The 25,624-nt window shown below is 41.2% G+C and overlaps 1 protein-coding gene across 1 annotated transcript in view; it reads left to right on the plus strand.

Moving 5' to 3' along the window:
* Nucleotides 1-9,677, plus strand: part of dctd (dCMP deaminase) — a 67,779-nt gene extending 58,102 nt beyond the window's left edge. The window contains exon 6 of the mRNA XM_048527655.2: nt 5,471-9,677. Coding sequence (XP_048383612.1) covers nt 5,471-5,540 — 70 coding nt within the window. The 3' untranslated portion in view covers nt 5,541-9,677. The remainder of the gene's footprint in view (nt 1-5,470) is intronic.
* The last annotated feature ends 15,947 nt before the right edge of the window (nt 9,678-25,624 follow it).

Raw genomic sequence — 25,624 nt, forward strand, 5'->3', positions numbered from 1 at the left:
ATCCTCCAGGTGCTTTTAGAACTAAGTCAAAGGGAAACAGTCTGCAGGAATAATGCTTCACTGTGCTAATGTAATATAGAGCCTTTTCTCAAATTAAGTCATTTGGCAGGTTTAATACAGTCACAAAAACAGAGAATGGGTTGTGGTTAGTGATTTTGATGATGTGATGTATACTTCATGAACGCTGACTCTCAATGTGTAAGGCTGATCACCTGGTTCAGCTACTGTTCAGTGTCCTTATTGTTATACATTCCCCAGCGCCCTCCCCAGTCGCCAACTCCCCATGATGCCAGACCCTCTGAGACCACAAGATAAATCAGTGAATTCACTAACTGGCTTGAGGCACTGCAGTCTAGGCTAAACAGTCATGTCCTTTTGAAATGTCTGTGAGGATTTATCAGATGATCTCTTCGACCTGGTTCCTATTAGCCTCCTAAGTTTATGTCACTGACCTACAATTTCCAAATGCTTGAGATGCTGTAAATTAATTCTTCGTGGAGCTTTCTGCAGCTTCTGTTTTTTTTCCTATATACTTGCAATGACGTGAGTAGTGAGGAATGCCCACATAGATCACAGCTCCCAATGAGGAAGGCGCAGGCTTCAGCGCCCACTGAAGGAGGCTTTAAACTTTCTGTCTTTGGCCCATTTGTGAAAAGATCCCTCTGATCTCTGACACAAAAACAAAGTTGCTGGAAAAGCTCAGCAGGCCTGGCAGCATCTGTGGAAGAGAAAACAGAGTTAACACTTTGGGCCCGGTGACTCTTCCTCAGAACTGATGGCGGCCGGGAAAAGAGGGAGGTGGGTGGGGTAGGGAGTAGATGATAGGACAGAGCCCAAAGAGAGAAAGACAGTTGAGCAGACAAAGGAGTTGCTAACAATCAGGCTGGGAGGGTGAATAGTTGTTAATGGGGACTGTTTGTGACAAGATCCCTCTGATCTCTGTTGTCCCCTTCTTTGACATGTAGTAAAACTATCCTACATGAACTGGATTTAATTTACTCTAAATGCATTCTCCATAAATCTCTCTTGCTGCATCGGTTCAAGTATGATATTGTATTTTTGCTGCTTTTCCTTTGCCTTGGAACTGCAAACAGGTTTCTCATCCTAGTATTGATGTTGCTTTCCTTTTATTCTTCTCTCTACACGATTTTCCTTTTGGCATCCCTATTCGGTTTGAACTAAACATTTGTGGTGCCTACTTTGAATCTGTATTTGTGTTTTCTATTTGCACTTCTGGCTAGAACGCATCTGGGTATACTAGGTAAAGATAAAGTCACTATAGTCTCTAAGAACCAGAGGGCATTGGAGACAGCCAACTGAAGGTAAAGGCAATGATTTTTAAAAAATATACTATTTGAGAAAGGGCTCAGGGTCAGCACACCCTCATGATAACCTCAGCGCAGGAATTGACCCCATGCTCTTGGCTTCACTCCACATCACAAACCAGCCATTGAGCCAACTGAGCTAACTATCTGTTATGCTACATACTACTTACACCACAGAAAGAAACAGTTTTGCTCAAGGTCCTATCCACTGTTCAAGCTCCACATGAACCTTTTTCCACCCCTACTGATCCAGCTCAAGCAACATATCCTTCTTTCCCTTTTATATCTTTGTACATAGCCAGTTTCTCCTGAAATACATCTCTGCTATTCTTCTCACCAATTTCTAGTCGTGGAAATTTCCATATTCTAACCACTTTCTGGGTAAAGAATTTTCTCCCGAATTTGTTATTGATGATTGCTTTTTATTTCTGGGCTGTAATTTCAAACAAAAACAATGTCATTGTATCTTCACCTATAATTTCCTTTAAACCATATGCACTGCTTTCAGCATCAGGAATATCGTGAGCTTGCTAATTGGAAAACTCAACAAGGCTCAGTTAGGGCACTTGAGGGCTACGAGGTAGCCCGGAAAGACCTAAAGAGAGAGCTCAGAAGAGCCAGGAGGAGACATGAGAAGTTGTTGGCGGATAGGATCAGGGTAAACCCTAAGGCTTTCTATAGGTATTTAAGGAATAAAAGAAAGACGAAAGTAAGATTAGGCCCAATCAAGGATAGTAGTGGTAAGTTGTGTGTGGAGTCAGATGAGATAGGGGAAGCGCTAAATGAATATTTTTCAACAGTATTCGCTCAATAAAATGACAATGTTGTCGAGGAGAATACTGAGATACAGGCTACTAGACTAGGTGGGATTGAGGTTCACAAGGAAGAGGTATTAGAAATCCTTCAGAGGGTGAAGATAGATAAGTCCTCTGGGCCGGATGGGATTTATCCTCAGATTCTCTGGGAAGCCAGGGAGGAGATTGCCGAGCCTTTGGCATTGATCCTTAACTCGTCATTGTCTACAGGAATAGTGCCAGGCGACTGGACGAAAGCAAATGTGGTTCCCCTGTTCAAGAACGGGAGTAGAGACAACCCTGGTAATTATAGACCAGTGAGTCTTACCTCAGTTGTTGGTAAAGTGTTGGAAAAGGTTATAAGGGATAGGATTTATAATCATCTAGAAAAGAATAATTTGATTAGGGATAGTCAGCATGGTTTTGTGAAGGGAAGGTCGTGCCTCACAAACCTTATTGAGTTCTTTGAGAAGGTGACCAAACAGGTAGATGAGAGTAAACCGGTTGATGTGGTGTATATGGATTTCAGCAAGGCGTTCGATAAGGTTCCCCACAATAGGCTATTGTACAAAATGCGGAGGAATGGAATTGTGGGAGATATAGCAGTTTGGATCAGAAATTGGCTTGCTGAAGGAAGACAGAGGGTGGTAATTGATGGGAAATGTTCATCCTGGAGACCAGTGACTAGTGGTGTACGGCAAGGGTCGGTGTTGGGTCCGCTGCTGTTTGTCATTTTTATAAATGACCTGGATGAGGGCGTAGAAGGATGGGTTAGTAAATTTGCAGACGACACTAAGGTCAGTGGAGTTGTGGATAGTGACAAAGGATGCTGTAGGTTGCAGAGAGACATAGATAAGCTGCAGAGCTGGGCTGAGAGGTGGCAAATGGAGTTTAATGCAGACAAGTGTGAGGTGATGCACTTTGGTAGGAGTAACCGGAAGGCAAAGTACTGGGCTAATGGTAAGATTCTTAGTAGTGTAGATGAGCAGAGAGATCTCGGTGTCCATGTACACAGATCCTTGAAAGTTGCCACCCAGGTTGACAGGGCTGTTAAGGCATACAGTGTTTTAACTTTTATGAATAGAGGGATCGAGTTCCGTAACCAAGAGGTTACGGTGAAGCTGTACAAAACTCTCGTGTGGCCGCACTTGGAGTATTGTGTACAGTTCTGGTCACCGCATTATAAGAAGGATGTGGAAGCTTTGGAAAGGGTGCAGAGGAGATTTACTAGGATGTTGCCTGGTATGGAGGGAAGGTCTTACGAGGAAAGGCTGAGGGACTTGAGGCTGTTTTCATTAGAGAGAAGAAGGTTGAGAGGTGACTTAATTGAGACATATAAAATAATCAGAGGGTTAGATAGGGTGGATAGGGAGAGCCTTTTTCCTAGGATGGTGACGGCGATCACGAGGGGGCATAGCTTTAAATTGAGAGGTGAAAGATATAGGACAGATGTCAGAGGTAGCTTCTTTACTCAGAGTGGTAAGGGAATGGAACGCTTTGCCTGCAACGGTAGTAGATTCGCCAACTTTAGGTACATTTAAGTCGTCATTGGACAAGCATATGGACGTACATGGAATAGTGTAGGTTAGATGGGCTTGAGATCGGTATGACAGGTCGCCACAACATTGAGGGCCGAAGGGCCTGTACTGTGCTGTAATGTTCTATGTTCTAAGAGTTTGCAACGTAATAAGGTGGATCTATTGTTTCACGTTTGAAGTGCCTCAAACTAGGCAATTCACAATGATCAAGTCTCATTCCAAATGAATGGGAATTCTGGGTTTGTAAATCATGTGAGGAATGTGCTGCTTTAGATAGCTATCACTAATGGTGGAAATATGTAATTCCTTGACACTGCACATTCCTGACAAGGGTTTATGTTTAACATGTAATTTGGTCTCGAGAGAAACAATCTATCCATTGGTGATATATTCATTAGATGGTAACGCAGAACTCTTAATTTAGAAGAATCCTGTGTTTAGTCCAAGAGGCACTTCCTCACGCAATCTTCCTGCCTCCTGCCTCTACCCCCCGTACCATACGAGTCCATTAGTCAGATTAAACAGAAAGCTGAAATGGGCATTTCATTCTTTTTTTACCCATGACTTCTTTCTGAGTATCAGGAGGGAGAGCACAGAAGTGGAAGTCGAGTGGCCAGACATCGGACTGTTCTTTCTTGTTCATGTTGTAAATTTTGAGGGCTGTTATCTGAGCTGCAAAATAATCTGTCTGCACTTCAATTGGCAAACATTCCTTTCCTTAAACCCTGCTCATTGACAGGAATGACGGGACAACAACCGAACATGGATCTTAATTGCAGTTTGTGAGGATGCAGTTCGCTTTATCTTTCAGACAGGAAAGAGCTTGGCTAAATTTTAACTTTCTTTCATAAAGAGCTTGTCTTGCCCTGTTCCCTGGAGACTTTAAAAATAATTTCACAATGTGTTTTTTGTTTGGTTGAGGCATCTATATCAGACTTCAAGTGAGAATTGAACACACCCACATTCCACGTTAGAATAAAGAATGTGAATTGTCCAAGTCAACAGATACAGTGAACAAAGGTCTGATAGTCCATTTACCATGCAGCCAGCTCACAGACTGTTGTGGCCAATTTTTTTTATCAGGGCTGACACTTCATTCTAGCCAGGGGCTGAGTTACTCACCTGCGTGTAAAGGTTTGAAAAGACGCTTTTTTATAAGTCCTACTGCCCCATGAGGTCTTTATATTGTATCTGCAGATTCTAAATTCTCATCAAGCTTTTGACAAATGTTTGAATTGTGTGGAATCCAAATGTAATATTGCTGCAAACTTCATAAACTGGTGACAGTCCACATTGTATTGCTTCTCCCCCTGGAATTAGTCCCATGATGTAAATAACAGACTCCACAAAGGCAATTAAAAGTTGTTTTTTTTCTGATCTGGTACAAATTAGCTCCCCTTAGACTGTAGCAAATCTTTTTCACAAGTGAAGCACCAGTTTAGATTGATTGGCTGCTTTGAGTTAGGCCGGTTAACGAACGGGAAGAAAGAGTGGAATTCTTAATTTTTCATGTTTTTATGTGAGTGTTGACTATATATACAGAAGATGCTGGCAATACTAAGCAGGTCTTGCAGCATCTGTGGAGAAAGAAACCAACCAGCAGCCAAATGCCCCATCACTTTCCGAGCTGCGGGCCAGTGTTTCAAGTCAATGAGCTTTCATCAGAAAATAATGGGCCTTGGCTGAAGCATTGGCAGACAATGAGCCAAGGATCAGCCTTCGGGTAGATCATGTGAATGAATAGTATTTAACACTTGTGCCTGTGTGTTTTACCAATGTGTGGACTAATAGATGTCTTTCTTTTGTTTTGTAGCAAATTTATTCCAAAGAACAAAACAATTACTATTGATTTTGAATCAATAAACAAAGTGGAAGTTGTTTAGAAATCTGTCCAAATGCCTCAACAACATTGGCCTGAAGCTGCATCATGGAAAATCTCGTTTTCTACTTCCATACTATCCAGGACTTTTCTTTGTACTTACCATTCAAACAAATATCCTACAAATAGTTTACAACCTGTTTTCTAAATAGTGGAAGTGAACTAATTAATATTTTTTAAGTGCTGTGCCAGATTTCTTTGCTGTTAGAATTGACAGCTGCTTCAGCTTGCCGTATATGTGCATTTGTTTTATACTCTATGTATACAAAATTAAGTCTTTGGTAAGAAGCCGCTGCCTGCTATGGCAACGAACTTAAGTCATTAACCACTAACAGTCTTACTACTTGTGGAGGTGCAGGATGTGGGACACTGCCGTGGCGCTCCTCAGAGTTCTGTTTTGGACTAACAGATTTACCTGGCCTTCTGAACATAGGCTCACAACGTTTTATTTTTGTGCTCTCCATAAACAGTTGACTGGTTCGAGAGCTGAATTCCTTTCTGATCTGACCATGCTGTGGTTAGCATAGCATGAACTGGCTGTAATTTTAAGGTTACATCCCCATGCCTTAGGTTCTGTCATCAATGAAAGACCTGGTGTTATGTCCTGCTGTCTGTCATGTCCTTTAAACATATTAAGGGTCAAGATTGTATACTCTCCTCAACCTTTGATACCGAAAGGAATACCAGTCCACCTTATCCAATCTGCTGTCATCATTTAACACTTAAAGTCCCAGTGTCATTCTAAATCTAATTGCAGTATCTTCTGTACGTTACTTGTCTGTTTCTTCATTTTCTCTGTCTAGGTCTGATAATGCCTATGCACAAAGTTATGAACCTCTTTCAATTAGTGTGGGCTTGCAGTGATTCTGTGCCCATTGGGCAGAAAAGTTGGCAATAACTAAGCAGTTCATTCATTAATCACTGTCACTTAGGAACATATGACTTATGAGCAGGGGTGAGCAATTTGGACCCTGGAGCCTGCTCTGTCATTCAATAATATTGTCACCGATCCAGTTGTAATTTCAATACCACAGTCCTGCCTACCCCAGTAATTTTTCACCACACCCCCGGCCTTGCTTATTAAGCATCCATCTTTTTCACCACCTTTTGAGGTGAGAAAATATTTCTCCTCTGGCTACGGTCGACAGCCCGTTATTTTTAAATGGTCGCTTGCAGCCTTTTGTACTTCAGATATGTTCTGCAGATTGTCTTTTTAAGCTGTGTCCAGTTTAATATGTGTTTTATTCTTAAGTGTGTATTTTTGGTTTGGAAATCTAAGCTTTGTTGTTTGAAACACAAATCAAAATTATCTGTGCGGTTTAAGAAATGGAAAATTCAGAATCCTTTCCCCATATCTAAAATGTGGACTTTCACTGATACACTCACTGTGAGAACAGAATAAGTGAGCCACAGCCCACCTTGTATTCAATTCAAGATAAAAGGGGGTGAGCACTGGTTTGTACATAATGTACCTCAGTGAGTGCCTCCTGTCCAGTACAAAACAAATGAAATGCTAATCTTTACATTTGCAGTTGTCAGTTTGCTGCTCTGAAAGGCTCCTAACCTGATGATTGGAAGAGCATCAACAGTTAAGGTCATGTTTAAGGATTCCAGTTGTTCACTAGTGCAGCTGTGACCTACTTTAGAGGACTTGTGTATATTCCAAATACAAAATGAGCACTTATTGGAAAGGGATCAATTCCAAATAATTCTATTTCCGATAATGTTTTTAAAAAAATCCTCTTAAAGCTTAATAAAGAAAGTTAATACATTTAAATAGCATGCATCAATCCAGATAGACGTCATAACCTGACACCCATGGAAAGGCTAAATGACATGATAATGATTTTATCTTCACCATCGAGCCAAGCCATTAAGATCCTGAAGAAGGAAATGAGCTCTCAGGGGAAATAAACATGTTTCACTTTTAGCATTTGTTTACCGTTTCATTATAATCTGAGTGATGTGCGACCAGGGCCAAATCTTTGCAACTTCAGCAATCTGTTAACAACACTGGATAATCATCTTTCTTTTTGTTTTCGGCTGCACTCGCTACATTGAAATGGAAGCTCTTGCATATTTTGTTTAATCTACTCAGATTGCCTTGTGGCCTACGGGGGGGCTTTCATTATGCACGGCAATTGGCATATGAACTGTTGATAACAGCTTTCATATTCCATCTAATCTGTGGATTGCAAAACAGCTTTCGATTCATTTTTGATTCTTGGTCTCAAGTGCATTTCTTTTGGACCAATGTCAGCTTATTAATGTGTAACTTTTTTGGTGGCAGAGATAAAACAGAGTTAGGATCGGGCTCTGGCAATCAAAGTGCATTTGCTTTTCAGTGTTTCATTTTACGTTTAAATGTACTTCCTTCAGAATTCTAACAATTACAGTACGATTCTCAAATGCTCAGTGAAGCCCTTTATTCAAGTAGTAATTAGTCTGAATACAACTTGTCAGTATTTCTTCACTTACTATTTTCCTCTGAGACTGACATTTATCTTTTTGTGGTATATGGAAGCTTTTGAAGCATTGGCAATATCTTATGGGCATTCTGTAATCAAAGGTTCTTGCAAACATTGATAAATGGTACTTAATGTGAAGCCTTCACTAGATTCCACTAGAGAGTATTAGTTATGTCAGATTTCTGATCCAGATTGGGTAGCATGTTAGTGTAGGCAACAGATCTTTTCTCAAAGTGTAAATAAAGATTTGCATTTATATTATACCTCTTATCAAGTCCCAAAGTGATTTACACACACTTTTTTTGAGGCAGACACTATTGTAAAGCAAGAAATACAACATCTGATCTGCACACGGCAAACTCTCTGAAATCACAGTGGAATGATTAGTTTTTTTTGAAATAAAGTAAGTACTGGTGAAACTCAACCAGTCTAGCATCATCTGTGGAGAGGGAGAGAGCTAATGTTTCAAGTCCAGTAGGACTCTTGTTCAGGACTGACAGGGGCTGATAAGTGATAGTTTTTTTACACTGTTGGTAGAAGGGGAGGAGATTTAAAAGCAGTGCTAATGGTAGCAAAGGAGAGATTAAGATCTAAAACTAAGACTGAGGAGTCATCGAACTATATAAGCACATAAGAAATAGGAACAGGAGTTGGTCATCTGGCCTGTCAGGTCTGCTCTGCTGTTCAATAGATCATGGTTGATCTTTTTGTGAATTCAGATTCACTTACCTGCCTTCTCACCGTAACCCTTAATTCCTTTACTGTTCAAAAATCTTATCTAACTTTGCCATAAAAATTTTGTGAGATAGTCTCAACTACTTCCATGGGCAGGGAATTCCACAGGTTCACAATCCTTTGAGTGAAGAAGTTCCTCTTCAACTCGGCTAAATCTGCTCCCCCCAAATTTGAGGCTATGCCCCCTAGTTCTAGTAGAAATGTTAATTTATCTCCACCGATTCCGTCAAATCTAAGTTTCTCCACTTATCTGTTTTTATTTCAGATTTCCAGTATCTATAGTACTTTGCTTTCATTTGGCCAAATCTGTTTGATATCTCATCTAAAAGACTGTCTCGCTGATAATGCAGCTCTTCCTCAGTGGTAATCTAAATTTTGTGTTGCATCCCTGGACTGGGCCTTGAGCCCATTGAAGTTTGACCACAAAGTCAATGTGTTTCACTTCCATAGGAGCTATGTCATGAGAACCATGGAACCTGGCCTTGAAACATTAGCTGAAGTGGCCAAATGTTTGCTGAAGTTATACACCAGAAACACACAATCTGGGTCATCTATGTCAATACAATGGACCTGCCTCTACAAAAATTAGTGCATGTACCATTGTTAGGACATGGTTATATTTGAAAATCAATTGCAATGATGAAGAATTTTTGAGTTTGAAAAATCACTTTGCAAACAGAAGTCCTAGCTTTCCCATGTATTTCTTTCTGCGAGTTAGTTCTAGAAACTCACCCTTGAATGTGTCCTTGGGTTTAATTATGGAAGTTATATCTCTTGGTGGAAATGTTTTTGTGTAAAAACTATTATTCCATTAGAATACTGTTTATAAGTATGACTGTTGGATTGTTTTGCTTTTTGTGTTACAGCAATAATGAAATAATTTTAATGACTTTAATTCCTAAAAAGCAATTCTGAATAAAGGAAAATGAATCACTAAATCTGGGATATTATGAAATATTTTGCAAAATTTGGAATATTTAATATCTCTTGTTCCATGTTTTATGAAATAAATATTATTTCTACTTGTCTGCTCTTCCCCTAATTCATATTTTGCTGTCTAGGCAGTCATAAGTATTGAAAAAGAACAAACGTTAGCAATAGCCTAATCCACAGAGACAGCAACTGAATATCCTATTAATGGAAGAATATCTTGGTAAAAAGGCAGAAGCTGAAGCATCTGTCCAGAACCTAGAGGGAAATAATATCTGTCTCCTGTGATGTTTGTGGCAGAAGCACTGAGCACCTTTTGTGAGCTTCAATACCAGTAGTTGTGAGTGGGAAGTTGTTTCTGTGAAAATCGATAGAGAGTAGATGGCATACCTTTGGTCCTAGTCACCCTGGTCGGATTGAATCTGTTTACACACGTGAGAAAGCTGGCTCTGTTACCCTGCCTAAAATCATCTGACATTATTTGCTTTTCCAGATGGTGCTGTCCTCTGATTCAACAATCAAATACATGTTCATAGGGGGAACAAAGTTAGATTGTGATTACATATCCCACTGCTGAGGCAGTATTAAATATCTTTTCCTCTTCAAGCTTGTGGTAAATTTGAATGCAATAATGTGAGAAAAAGAAACTGCAGCCTTATTTATATTTGACTCCATTTATATTTCCATTGATTTCAATCAAGGTCAGTATCAGAATTGGAAAAATGTGGTGCTATCATCTTTAAGAGATTTGCAGAGGAGTGGCAAAAGATGGTAAGAGTAATGACCTTGGTAATAGTTTTATTGGGTGGAATTTTTGCAGTTTGAGTGATGTGAGAAAATACTCTAAGAATAAAAAGTCTGGTTCTCAACATGAAGGGAGGAAACAAGTCTAATTTTGCACTTTGGCATGAGTCATCTCGTTTCATTTGTATGCAGTTTGTAATTCTGTAGCAAAACCCTAGATGCACTAGAAGTTATTGTGGTTGTCTGGAACATACATAGTCTAAGTTGTCAGTGTTGCCACCTTAAGGTTCATTCACTAGTATCTCAGTGCATGTTCCAGAGTCGACAACTGTCCATGTACAGCCCACATAGGTCACCATTGTAAAAACACCATCCTCACCCCATCATACTGATCTTGGACTAAAGTATAGCACTTTGGAATACACCTTGCCTTTCAATAAACCTGCCATATCAGGGCCCAAAATTGGACACAGTAATCTAAATGGGGCCTAACTAGAGCTTTATAAAGCCTCAGAAGCACATCGCTGCTTTTATATTCCAACCCTTTTGAGATAAACGACAACATTACATTCACTTTCTTAATTACAGACTCTACCTCCAAGTTAACCTTTAGAGAATCCTGGATCAACACTCCCAGATCCCTTTGTATTTCTGCTTTGCGAATTTTGTCACCATTTAGAAAATAGTCCATGCCTGTATTCTTTTTTTCAAAGTGCAAAACCTCACATTTACTCACATTGAATTTCTTCAGCCATTTCCTGGACCACTCACCTAAACTGTCTAAATCTTTCTGCAGCTTCTGGCTGTTAGCTTGCTTTCTTAGCATCACTCACGTGTTTATATGCTCACAGCATTTCTGACTTACTTTTTTAAAAATGTGGATAGGCTGTAGCTTGACACAACTGGGACTGAACAGTCATTGGTAAACATGTTGATGTGTGGCCCTCTGCTACAGTGATGTCATTACCCACAGTATATGCCAGCAGCTTATGTGCAACTCACACTGCATGTGTTTCAGTCAAATAGCTGTATCTGACTGTTAGTGGGGAACAATCCTTAATCATGAGGGGCACGGATAGGGTGTATGGACAAGGCCTTTTCCCTGGGGTGGGAAAAGGTGAGAGGGGAAAGATTTAAAAGGGACCGAAGAGGGTGACAGAAGATGGTGCATGTATGGAATGAGCTGTCAGAGGAAGTTGTGGAGGTAGGTATGTTTACAACATTTAAAAGTCATCTGAATCAGTGTATAAATACAAAAGGTTTAGTGGGCAACATGGGAAACGTGAAAGTTGATGGGTTTGACAGGGACAGCAACAGGAAATGGGACATAACAAGTGAGGACCTGAACATCAGGTGGAACCTGAAATTTGCTCAAAGGAGAGTGACCTGGATTACTTATTGTCTTTGACAAAACTTCAGTTGTGCAGTAAGGAGGAAAATGTGGCTGCAACACATTCAGTCCCATGTTGAAGGACCAGTAGTTGGGAACACGTCTCTCTGCAAATTGCTCTCATAGTCACTTACAATCCTGACTTGGAAATATATCACTGTCCCTGAGTCCAAATGCTGGAATGCTCTCCCTAACATCCTTGAAGATCAACCTGCAAGACATGGGCTGCATGTGTTCAAGAAGACAGCACATCACCATATCTTCTCAGGGGCAACTAGAAATAGACAATAAATACTGGTCCAGCCAGTGACATCCAAGTCCCATGAGTGAATAAAAAAAATTGCAGATTCAGATAGGAAACTTTTGGCAATTATTCAACAGTTATTTTACATGTATTAAATGAACAGAGGTATCTTGTATTACAAAAACAAATTGCTGGAAAAGCTCAGCACGTCTGGCAGTATCTGTGGTGTGAAATCAGAGTTTTTTTGGGTCTCGTGGCCCTCCCCGAGAATTCAGACCCAAAACATTAACTCTGATTTCTATTCACAGATGCTGCCAGACCTGCTGAGTGCTACAGCAATTTCAGTTTTTGTTTCTGATTTACAGCACCTGAAATCCTTTTGTTTTTTATTTGGAATTTTAAATAAATTCACTAAATGCTTATGTCTAAAATTGAACAACTTCAATTCCAGTAGCCCGTTTGAAGAGTTTTGCAATAATCGTTTTGATTTGAACTTTGACCCAATGGTTATTTGGAGTCATTCAAATATAAAGTAAGCTCTTGCAGAATGAGTGAAGAAAAATGTGTACAAATTGGTTCTTGCTGTTGAAGAAGCTCTTCTCTATAAGACTGTCTTTGGAGTATATCAGTGATAGTTCATCTCACTGCATGGAACAGTTGTAACAATACCGGAGGTTGTGACAGGTTGGAGAATATGAAGGTGAGATATCCTTCTGCGCAATATTGCTTCACATAAACTATCGTATCACATCATCCTGTTTATCTAGAGTTACAGAGACAGCAGGATGCTGTGTTTCTTAACGCTGCATAATAGAATAGGCCAAACATACACAAAGCACACAGCACTGCCAGCATGGCAGAACACATAGGCTCAAGTATGACAAATGGCTGTTATTGGAGTAAGCCACAAGTTCAGAAGGAGCTATGAAAGGTGATAATAAATATCCTGATTATTACCAGAGCGGAGAACTGAGATGCTTCATGTCCTTTGTGAGCAGTCTTCGTATTTCCGTCTAATGTTTTCAATTTCCCACTTGGCACAATTCCATGAACATCATCCCATTCCGTGCTAAAAAGAAGTATAAATAACGTTGTGCCCTCTTATTCTCCATTAGCCTCTGTTGTCAGATAATTCGCATGCCTGATATTCTGGTCCGTCAGCAGCAAGCTACCCGGCAGAAAGAATGACATAATTGTCTCCGACAACACATCTGTTATTTCCTACTTATGAACAAATATGCTGCAAAAGAAAACACTTCAAATTGTGACAGATACATATGGGGCAATAAAATTCTCTAGCTGTAGCAATGCTAACATCTTTTCAGTTCATAATGGAGTGCACTATTTATATCCATTGCCAACAATGAATGTCAGCTTTAGTGGTTGCCATCTTGAATGCAACAATTTCACACACAATGCAATGACATTACGATTGATATCTAGCCCCCTCATTGTGTGCCCTGCCTATGGGCATTGAACGTTAAATGTCCTGTGTGTGAAATGCAGTAAATAGGTTGCATCCAATTCTTATTTCTCAATCCAGGAGACTTCCCCACCAATCCTGATCACATATACATTTATTTAGTAGAAGCTATGTGTAGTGTTTGTAGTGAGGGAGGCCAGCCAGCCAGACCTCGTAGTTCCCTGATTTAGGCCCTTCTGGTCCAAATCAGGGAGCCTTGGCTGACACATTAAAAAGGGTGAGTTGTCAGAGGTACCGACACTCTGGTACTGATCTTGATATATTCCAGGACCGTTCATGTGTTGATAAAGGGTGATTTGGTGACAGGGTATCAGCCCCTGCAGAGATATTTCAGTGGTGACAAGAGTAAAGCATGCTCCTGAAAAAGCTCTCTTGTACTAGTTGTATTAAAGTTGAAGTAAGCATTTCTTACATGATGCCTTTTATCTCGAAAGCTTGACTTATGGGGCCCAGGATGTGGAAAGAATGCATTACTTTTTTCTAGACAAATGACATTGGGACAGATAAAAACAATGGGTAATGTCCTGACACCTTGTAGACCTGCAGGTTTTCTTCCTGTCATTAGGAGCCTAACTTTCTACTAAATAGAGGCACCAGATACTAAAACCTTTCAAGGCTTGACTGACATAGTTAAGGAATATTATGAACCCAAAGCCTCCTCTAAGTCAGAGATGCTATCGCTTTTACTTGGCAATTCAAGAACCAGGGGAATCCATAATCGGGGTTTTTGACTACGTCAAGATGACTGAATTTGGTTTAACCCTTAATGAGATGCTTGGAGACCACCTGGTGTGGGGGATTAATGATGTAACTATGCAAAAACATCTGCTGGCTGAAGCCCAGCTAGACTTCAAACAGGCACTACAACTGGCTTTATCATTGGAGAATGTGGCAAATGCAGCAAATGAATTGCACAGTACTCCAATAGAAGTGAATATCTTTGTCAGGCTGACTGATCTTGGGGAATACATACTTGAGTGAATGCAGTTGCATCACCTCACTCAGGATATATCTGATCAGAGGAACTCTGGGTCAGCCCAAAGCAAAACTGAAAATAAAGCCAAGCCTCAGCCAAATGGTGAAAATTTCTTCAGAAATCTGGCTGGCAAGCCATTGTAATTGTTGCCTATATGCAGACACAAGACAGTAAAATACTCCTACTTGAACTAAGTAGAGTAGGATAACTCACAGGCTGATATCTAGAAGAGTACATACTCTGGAAAGCCCACCTACAGCTGCTTTGGAATGATTAAATTGCTTGGTAACATCAAATCAGAACCAATCAAGATAAACATCTCGTTGAATGATCATCGATTTCAAATTGAGATTGAAACTGACGCAGCTGTATCAGAGATCGCTGAACCAGTTTCTAATAAAATTCACCCTTAACTTTGCACAAGACCTTAGCGAGGGTGTGAATCTCTGCTGGGGAATATTTACCCCAGATTAAGGGTACTGGTTCCAGTCTTTTACGATAAGCAACAGATTCAGTTACCAGTGATTGTAGTAAAAGGTTTGGGCCCAAATCTAATGGGATGAAATTGGTTGTAAGAGATTCACGTAGATTGGCTCAACTTTTTTCAATTAGAAAATGGTTGCCAGAGTGAAGTCCTAATGAACTACCCTCAGAGTCTTCCTGGAAGTCTAAGCCAACTAAAGCAGCCAAGACCATCTTGCATGTTGACCAGGAAGCAGTTCCATTCTTCTGCGATACCCACCCAGTGTCATTCGCTTTACAGGCAAAAATAGAGGCAGAAATCAGAAGGCTGGAAAGACACCCCCCAACCACCCCACCAGTTTTGCAAATAAATCTTCTTTCCAAGGGATTGGCATTTATCCAGCTCCAAAATGCAGTTTATCATTCGTTTTGAATCCCTACAAAGGCAAACCAACCCGTTAGGCTTCAAAATCGGTACAAATGGTGCTGCCCATAAAGCAAACTAGACTGCTCTGATGATTCCTTCTGTCCTTGACAAAGCTGGCTGTGAGCCATGCTTACTTACAGTTGCTTTTAGACAAGGTTTCCTAAAGGTGTGCCAAAATGAATAATCACAAGGGCTTGGACCAATGCACAAGATTGTCTTTTGGGGCATTTTCAGCCTTTTCAATTTTTCAGCAGATGATAAAGAACATTTTGCAAGGTCTACCTCAGGCCACCATTTGCCTTGATGGCTTCCTGATGACAGGCAAAGCTAATAAGGAATACTTGGAGAACTTGGATATAGTCTTATGACATTTTTCCAAGGCAGGTGTTCTGAGCTCCAAATGATCTACTTGGGTTATAAAGTTAACAAGACCAGGTTAATCCTGTCAGAAGATACAGTGAGGGCAATCAAAGGTGTCCCAGCTCCCACTTCTGTCCAGCAGCTTAGGTCATTTATTGGGCTGATAAATTCTTATGAAAAATTCGTATGTGACCTGACTTCAGAAAGAAAGGAGGAGAATACGGCCCCATCTACAGCAATGGAACTAAGGTTGAGAGGGTGAAGAGCTTCAAGTTTCTCAGAGTGACCACAAATGTCGATCTGTCCAGGATGTCCCACGTAAATGCGACAGTCCAGAGGCACAACAACACCTCTTCTTCCTCAGGCAGCTCAGGAAAGTTGGCGTATCCATAAGGGCCCTCACTGACTCTACAGATGCACCATTGAAAGCATATTGTCCAGGTGCGTGACGGCCTGGTACAGCAACTACTCAGTCCAGGACAGTAAGAAACTACAGAAGGTGGTGTGCACAGCCCAGACCATCATGGAAGCCAACCTTCCATCCATGGACTCCATTTACACGGCTTGCTGCCATGGAAAGATGGCCAACATCATCAAAGACCCACCACACCTCCCACAACCTCTTCCATCAGGCAGAAGATACTGTACCTTGAACAGATACACAAGTAGATTCATGAACTGCTGCTTTCTGGCTGTTATCAGACTGGTGAATGGATTGTAGCCTCAAATAATATAACCAACAAGGTAACCTATTTGCCTCTAAGTCTTTTTGATGTGCACACCTTTTGCTTGCTGTGATCTGCCTGTACAGTTTGTAAACAAAGTTTTTCACTGTATTTTGGTACTGGTGACAATAAAATCAATCAATCAATCAATCCGTCCTGGCACTTTGCATCAACTCCTAAAAAAGGGTCAGTCTTGGAAAAGGTCTCATAGACAAGCCCTAGCTTTCAGTGAAGTAAAGAAACAGCCGTCATCCTTTCAGGTGTTGACACACTATGATGCCAAGATAGATCCGCTATTGATCCACGATGCCTCCCCGAACGGTATTGGAGTGGTATTAGCTCATAGGTGGTCCAGTGAATCACCAATGGCTTATGCACCCAGGATTTTGGCTTATGAAGAGTGTAAATATGCACCGATAGAAAAAGAAGGATTGGTGATCATGTTTGGAGTCAGGAAGTTCCATCAATACCTTTATGGATGGAAATCTGTGATAATCACAGACCACATGCCCCTACTTGCTCTGCCCAATGAGGACATTGCAGTAACACGTATAGCTTTTTTCTGCATTCAGTGGTTGGCTCTAATACTAAGTTCTTAGATTATGAGTTAGGACACTGTCCGAGAGGCTGAGTATTGAATGCGGATACATTGGGCCATCTCCCATTAGTAGGTATATGACCGGTGTACCCCACTGTTGGCTTCTGTAATGATATTGAATTTTTGGACATGCTCCCAAGTCATAGCTACCAATGTAAGACTTTGAATGCAGCAAGAACTGGACTTTTCCAAACAGAAAGAACTGGTAGTGATGGAGGAAAACAGAGGGCCGTCACAACTGGAATTGAAATGTTTTTGGACTCAGAGAGACCAGATCACAGTAGATGATTCCATTTTGTTATGGGGACCAAAAGTGATTGCCTCGAGCAAAGGTCGCTGTCAAATACTAGCCGAACCACACCAGGGTCATCCAGGAGCTTCCAAAATGAAGATGTTCACAAGAGGTTCTATCTGGTGGGCAGGCTTGGACGCAGACGTAGCTACGTTTGTGGGGCAGTGCCTAGAGTGCCAACAGGGACAAAAATTACTGCCAGCAGCACTCCATACATCCATGGGAATGCTGAGTAAACTGTGGACTCAGTCATGTGTCGATCGTGCAGGTCCTTTCATGGGTTCAATGTGCTTTGTCATTGTAGACCTCCACTCAAACTGGTTGGATGTGCATAGGGTCCATTTCTCAAACACAGGGACAACAATAGAAGAACTGTGAACATCTTTGGCAAAACACAGAAGTGTTGGTCACAAATAACATGCCATCATTTACCAGCAGGAAATTTGGCTATTTCTTCAATTGAATGGGATTTGAAATATAAGGACAACTTCTTATCACCCATCACCCAATGGGTTGGCAGAAAAAGTGGCCCAAATTTTGAATGGTGGTTTGAAGAAACAGCCTACAACCTCACTAGATACTAAACTGTCACGGTTTATGTTTGATTATTGGACCACTCTACATGCAATCACTGGGACAGCGCTGGCAGCGTTATTAAATCGGTAAAAGACTCTGTACCAGGTTAAGTCTGATCTTCCTGGAACTTGGAGGGTGAGGGGGTTTAGGAGAGGATGGTGTTGGGTGAAATGGCATCAGGGATGCCAATACCAGACCCAAGAATCTGCTAAGTGAGAGTTCAATGCAGGGAACGAAGTTTGGTGTAAAAGTCACAGAAGTGGTCCCATGTGGGCAGGAAACATGGTCACCACGAGGTCAGAACCAGTGATGTATAAAGTTTAGGGAAGAGCGACAGTCCTGAACGAGCATATGAGACCATATGGGACCATATGAGAGCCACAAATTGACAAATGGTGCAGAGTAAAACATGCCTTGCCCCTCAGAAGATGCGGAAGTGCTGCTGGTACCCATGGATTCATCCACCCTGTCAAGCGTTGTCGAGTACTCAGAATCAGAGATAGACACGAAGGAAGTACCTGCATTGATGCCTCTGCTGCCAGAAGAAGAAAATGAAATTCTACTGAGGCACTTCTGGGGCAAGAGGCAAACTCCCGTGTCCATGTACATCCTGTCCATGTCAAACTTTGGAGCCTGATCTGGTGCTAAAACATCCCAGGAGGCTCTCCAAGACAAAGGACCAGCGTATGTCCTTGGACTCGGGGGGAGGGATATAATGATTGAAATGAGGTTAGCCAAGTGGGCCTTACATAACATGGGTTCCCTGATTGGGTACATTAATTTGATCCAATCAACAAGTCGTGGCTGTCATAGAAAAAGGGTAAGTGTCAGAGATACTGACACCCTGCTAGCTGACTCTCTATGAGGCAGTACTATAGTGAAGGGACTGTTCAGGTGTAAATAAGGGAGGATTTGGTAACAGGCTACCAGCCTCCGTGGAGTTATTTCACTGTGTTTTAAGTTGCAGTTTCCTCTGTGTGACATTTCTTGCACCTTGTAGAATTAATTGCTTATTCACAGAGAGCAACTGCAACACTATTTGTGGACTCTGGAAGTTGTGGATTTAGATTTAGAGATCATCAGTTATTTCAAATAGAAACTGATGGGCACTGAAAGGAAATGAGCTTGATGGGCTGAATAGTCTCTTTCTATGCCATAAATGCTCCATGACATGAACAAGATTAAAAAGAAAATGTAGGAACAAACTTCAGATGATAATTTTGTATCTTGGCTTTGGTGGAATTCTAGTATAACTGTCACGTAGATAAATCAGGAACCAGAGAATGTCAATTAGTGAGGAAAGCTATTGAGGAAAGCTATATTTATGCATCGAGTGGTTAGGATCTAGAAGGTATATCAGAGATAATAGGAATTGCAGATTCTGGAGTATCCAAGATAACAAAGTGTAGAGCTGGATGAACACAGCAGGCCAAGTAGCATCAGAGGAGCAGGAAAGCTGACCTTTTGGGCCTAGACCCTTCATCAGAAATGGGGGATGGAGAGAGGGTTCTGAAATAAATAGGGACAGAGGGGGAGGCGGATGGAAGATGGATAGAGGAGAAGATAGGTGGAGAGGAGACAGACAAGTCAAGGAGGCGGGGATGGAGCCAGTAGAGGTGAGTTTACGTGGGGAGGTAGGGAGGGATAGGTCAGTCCGGGGAGAACGGACAGGGCTGATCCTGTCCCCTTGACCGGTCCGTCCTCCCCGGACAGACCTATCTCCTCCCCACCTCCCCACCTACACTCATCTATCTTCTCCTCTATCCATCTTCGGTCCGCCTCTCCCTCTCTCCCTATTTATTTCAGAACCCTCTCCCCATCCCCCATTTCTGATGAAGGGTCTAGGCCCAAAGCGTCAGCTTTTCTGCTCCTCCGATGCTGCTTGGCCTGCTGTGTTCACCCAGCTCTACAACTTGTTATCTAGGATCTGGAAGGTGCTGCCTGAGACTGCAATAGAAGATTTAATTGAGGCTTTTAAAAGGAATTTAGGGAATAAGATGACAGAGGATGAAGGAAAAAGCAAAGGATTGACATTCAGTGAATTGTTTGTGCAGGGCAGCCAGCCCCTACATAGTGGATCGAATGGAAGCCTTCTGTACTGTAACTATTCTATGGTTCTAATCTGTCAAATTGCCTTCTCGAGGTGGTTCCTGTGTTTAAGTTGCACACGTAAAATTATCTGTAAGAGCAAAAGGGAAACTTGCCAGATGCTGGACGTCTCATAGAGAGACAGAAAATGCTGGAAAACAGACAGCAGATTCACAGTCATCTGTGGAGACAGAAACAGAATTAGTATTCCAAGGTAACGACCTTTCATCAGTAAAGTGAATATATTAAATTACACTATACTCATCAATTTAGTTAATCCTGAAGTGGAGTGAACACTAAACTCTATTTATTATTTGTCAGCAAGATAGTTTTTTTACTGCACCCCAAGTAGTATCCACCTTGTCCCTTAATTTATCATTAGGCTGATGAAATCTTTACCATTTTATCAGGGGCTGGCTTTCTTAGCCTTGCTTCATTAAGGCTTAGCATGTTCATTTTTAAATTTCTACCTGTGTGTAAAATCTGGCATCTCAGATTGGGCAAGATTGTGGAAAATGCCTAGTTCTCCTTTCCTCACGCCAGCCAAGAATGGCAAAGAATCTTGAAAAAATTCCTATGATCTCACTGTGTTCCAACTGATTTATTTCATCATCTTCCTACTGGTCTGTCTCAAGAAAGCTTCTCCAAATTTCACATCCCCACTGTTCTAGATCAGGATTACATCTGTTTCCTATCCATTGCCACTGCTTCCAAAGCCACTTAACCTTATTGTTCCTGTATGAATGGTCTATTGGATTGATTTGGATTTAAATGTAGCGCTCCTGAAATATAGATGATCTAAAATCTTGACTGTCAGGATATTGGATGTCTGAAATAGACAGTTTGCACTCTTCAACCACAAAGGAGACTCAAGCTCCTCAATTATTCTCCTTCAAATCTTAATGAAATAGATTGACGAGACACATATACAGGATTATCATAGGAACAGATGCGTAGCCAGTAGGCCCACTATGTAGATCAGACAGATTAGATGCACACATCAATGGGGAAGTGAAAAAGCAAAAAAAAATTCTCGTGTACTGATCACGAACAGGGAGCTTACAAACACAAAGCCAGAGAAACATTTGTCACAATTGCTGTGCAGTGTCTTTGATGTACAGATGGGGTAACTGGAAAAATGCCACGGCCTGTGTGACAAATTGACTTTTCACAAGGGAAAAAGTAGTGCTTGCACCTACAATTTAATGCCATTGGATCAAATATTTAGGAATAAATCAGAATCACCTGTGCCAGATTTAGATTTGTTTGGAAGTTACTTGAACAGACATTTACAGATATGTTGTCCAGAACAAGATGAATCAGCAGCCCACCTACTGCTCTTCCCTAGCTGATAAATCAGTGCTTGTCCATGTTGAGCACCATTCAGAGGAAGCACTGACAGTAGAAAGAGCTCTGAATGTTGGTGTGCTTGGGATTCTTCAATGACCGTCTAAAAGTGCAGCTAAGTAACAGTTGCCAGACCCACCGTGCAGCAGGCAGTGAGACAACAAGCAATAAGGAAAAACTTACACAATCCTATCTTTGCTAATCTGAATGTAACAGATGCATCTGTTCATGACAGTATTGGTAGGAGTGACCAGCGCATTGTCGTCGTAGTGACAAAGGTCAATGAGGAGGGCTCCGTTGTATCCTGCAGCACTATACTGTACTCAGAGTGGCTGCCCTTTGGATTGCAAATTATGTTTAATCAAATGCAGCATTAAGGAGTCTTATTAAAATTGAAGGAAATGGGAGTTTTGGGGTATTGTATATGGGGTGGTGGAGGGGTAGCAAGGGGTGGACGAAGAGCTTGGGGTGGGGGATTTGGAGGCTTTTATAGGAAAAGAATTCCTATGTCAGAATTACAGACGAGCAGTAAAGACTATATCAGGTGATACTCTTAGCATTCAGAGTCAAGTAAAAGAGTCAGTCAAGTGATGTGCATGAACGCAGCTAGACTTTCTGAAACAGAGTTTGATCAGGAGGCCCGAGGAGTGGCAGAAGGAGTTTAATTTACATGATAAATGACATAAGATAAATGTGAGGTATTGCATTTTGGTAAAGCAAACCAGCGCAGGACTTCTACAGTTAATGATAGGCCCTGGGCAGTGTTACCGAGCAAAGCGACTGAGGGGTGGAGTTGCAGATAGATAGATTGGAGAAGGAGATGTTTGGCACACTTCCATTTGCTGGTAAGAGCATTAACTATAGGAATTGGGATGTCATTTTGCGATTGCACGGGACATTGGTGAGGCCATTTTTAGAATACTGCATACAATTCTGGTTGTCCTTCTATAGGAAAGATGGTGTTAAATTTGAGAGGGTACAGAAAACGTTTACAAGGATGTTGCCAGGATTGGAGGCAGTAAGTTATAGAGAGAGGCCGAATAGGCCGGGGCTTGTTTTCCTGGAGTGTCGAGGGCTGAGAGGTGACCTTATACATGTTTATAAAATTATGAGGGGTGTGGATAGGGTGAATAGCCAAGGTCTTCTTCCCAGGGTGAGGGAGCCCCAAACTAGAGGGCATAGGTTTAAGGTGAGAGGGGAAAGATTGAAAAAGGACCTGAGGGGTAACTTTTTCATGTGGAGGGTGATGAATGATCAGAATTGCCACCCAATGATTAAACGGAAATAAACCCCATGAATTATATGGACAGAACTAAGTTATTTTAAAATATGCAAAAAACTGGTAACAAAAGGAAAAAGCCAGGTTGGCTGCTTTTGTAAAGAAAAGTTGTAAAATGGCTTGTCTGGAGTTTGTTTACAATCAGTTAAGAACACACAGTTGGTGAAATTTTACACCGTGTTTATCTTCTCTGTGTAGATAAATCTTCCCATTGTTAGTTTATCCTCCACGCTGTGAGAGCTTTTACTAAAGATGTGCGACATGCAGTTGAGATAATGGGTACCAAACTGGCAGACTGCTTCACTCTGCGTTTGTAACTGAAGCAAATTCATTTGTTAATAAACACACTTAATTACTTACAGTGATGTAGAACCTTGTGAGGCTACAAGAGTTGTTAATATGAGAAGCAGGATTACTGTTTTGCATTCATTTGTAAGGACTTCCAATTATGCAAAAAAATTCAAAGTAATTTTTGTCATTATTTGCTGATCTTAGTTGTAATGATACTAGCACCACTAACTGGAAAGCTGAATGCTCTTCAAAAGACAATTGAGTTTGGATAGTATTTTATCGAGCTGCTATCTGACCCACTGGATGGAATAAGGGATGATCTTTCAGGAGATTGAAAAAGCCAGCAGAGTGCTGTGTGGCTGAATACCTTAACTGAACAATTGCTGAGACAGCACTGCTACATCAAATTAAAGGGAGAGTGATAGATAAAGGAGGTAAACAACCGTAAGTTGTCTGGTGAAGTAGGAAAGGGATAAACACATCAATCAATAAATGAAAGATAATTGGGCACTGCATGGGAAGGCATTGCAGAAACCCAAAGTCGTAAGTTCGAATTCATAATAACTGCAGAATTCAGATCAAGAAGCTGTGATTAACTAAGCTTGAACTTCAGAGAGCCTGAAGATTTGAAGAAGTAGGAACGATACAGGTAAGTGAGTTGTGAAGAAGTCTACAGTGTTGGTGAACAAAGTAAGTTAAGATGTAGAATATAGGGCAATGAGTTTTGATTTCCACATAGGAGCAATGTAGGAAAGGATAAATGCATAGACAGTGCATGGGTAACCTTGATAAAGGAACATTGTTTACAGATGTAGCAATGGGAAAGAAGCACTTTTTATTTTATTGTCTTAACATACTGGAGCATTCCATGAAGCTTCACATGAACACTAAAATAAAGTACAATCCCAAACCATATAGGGGGACTTTTGAGTAGTTGACCAAGTGATTGGTCAGAGAGGGAGGGTTTAAGGAGCAAAGTAAGATTGAGAGTTTTAGAAGGTTGAATTAGAATCCCTGCAGTGTGGTAACAGGCCCTTCGGCCCAACAAGTCCGCACTGAGCCTCAGATCACCCCACCCAGACCTATCCCCCATAACCCATCAAATCTACACCTCCCCGAAGATTATGGGCAATTTTTTTCATGGCCAATCCACTTAGCCTGTACATTTTTGGACTGTGGGATGAAACCAGAGCATCCCAAGGAAACACACGCAGACACAGGGAGAATGTGCAAACTCCACACAGACAGTCACCCAAGGCTGGAATCGAACCCAGGTCCCTGGTGCTATGAGACAGCAGTGCTAACCACTGTGCCACTGTGACGCCTGTTGCATGGGGAAGAATTCCAGAATGTGGGACAACTGAAAGGATGGCCGCCAATGGCTGAACAATTGACATGAGGGATACTCAAAGAAACCAGAATTAAGGAGCACAGATAGCTCAAATGGTTTTGACTGTAGGGACGCCTGAGTCCACAAAGGGATCTGAAAATAAGGATGAGAATTTTAAAATCAGAATGTGGCTTAGCAGCCCAGTTTAGGTTAGTGAGTGCAGGGCTAATGAAAGAATAGGACTTGAAAGTAGGACACTGACAGCAGAGTTTGTTTATTATTCCAATTTGATGGCAGATAGAATATCGGAGAGCAACTAGAAATGTAGTTGTAATATTGAGTAAAGAGTAACAAAAGCATTATTTAAGCTTTCAACACCAGAAGAGCTGAGACAGAGCTGAAGTCTGGTGATGTTATTAAGTTTGGAATAAGTAGTCTTGATGATGGGACAATTACGAGTGAGTGCTGCAGTTCGAATGTGGGGTGAACTGTGACACCAAGCATTCCCAGCAAGAGTCTGCCTGTCTAGGTGCTAGACTGCTTCTAAATACACAGACTATTACAATTTGATAGGATAGTGAGAACCAAGACCAGATTTGGATTAAATTAGAAAAGCAAAAGACTGCGGATGCTGGAAATCTGAAATATAAAATGCCAAAGAAATCTCAGCAGTCCTGGCAGCATCTGTACAGTGAGAGATACAGAGTTAACATTTCAAGTCCTATAACGCCATTCAAGAGAAGTCATGCTAGACTCAGAATGTTAAGTCAGTTCTCTCTCCACAGATGTTGCCAGACCTGCTGAGTTTCTCCAGCACTTTCCAGGTTAAAAATTTCTTTTCCAGGGGATAAGTGACCGGTCCAGAAAACTGTCAACTCACAAGGTCAGTGTGGATTCATTTTTCGTAAGAACTGAATCAGTTTACAAGGCTGAGGTGGGGATTACAACATACAACTGGAAGATGGATGACTAAATAATTAAATCTCAATCAGTCTGATCTCCAGGTGCAGCTTTGAAAGGACTTTTCTAGATTTTCAAATGCCATTTACTTTCTTACTTTACCCCTCCCAGCTGTCTACATGGCTTGTAATGGTTGGAAATGTTGTAAATCATAATCCTTGAGGCATCTGCACTGGCTATAGCTAGATTTAATGTACTCTTCTCCTGACAGTTTTTAAAAATATTCATATGTCAACATTGAATGAACACAATTTGAGTGCAAGAACACACTGAAACACTAAGGGCATAACAAGAGTTTACAGAGAATCTGTTGCAATTTGTGGCATAAATGTACAAGTCTGAGATACCATCGGAGAAGCACTGATAGATAATATACTATATTT

This window comes from Stegostoma tigrinum, chromosome 3, assembly GCF_030684315.1.
Source record: "Stegostoma tigrinum isolate sSteTig4 chromosome 3, sSteTig4.hap1, whole genome shotgun sequence".
In the NCBI taxonomy this organism is placed as follows: Eukaryota; Metazoa; Chordata; class Chondrichthyes; order Orectolobiformes; family Stegostomatidae; genus Stegostoma; species Stegostoma tigrinum.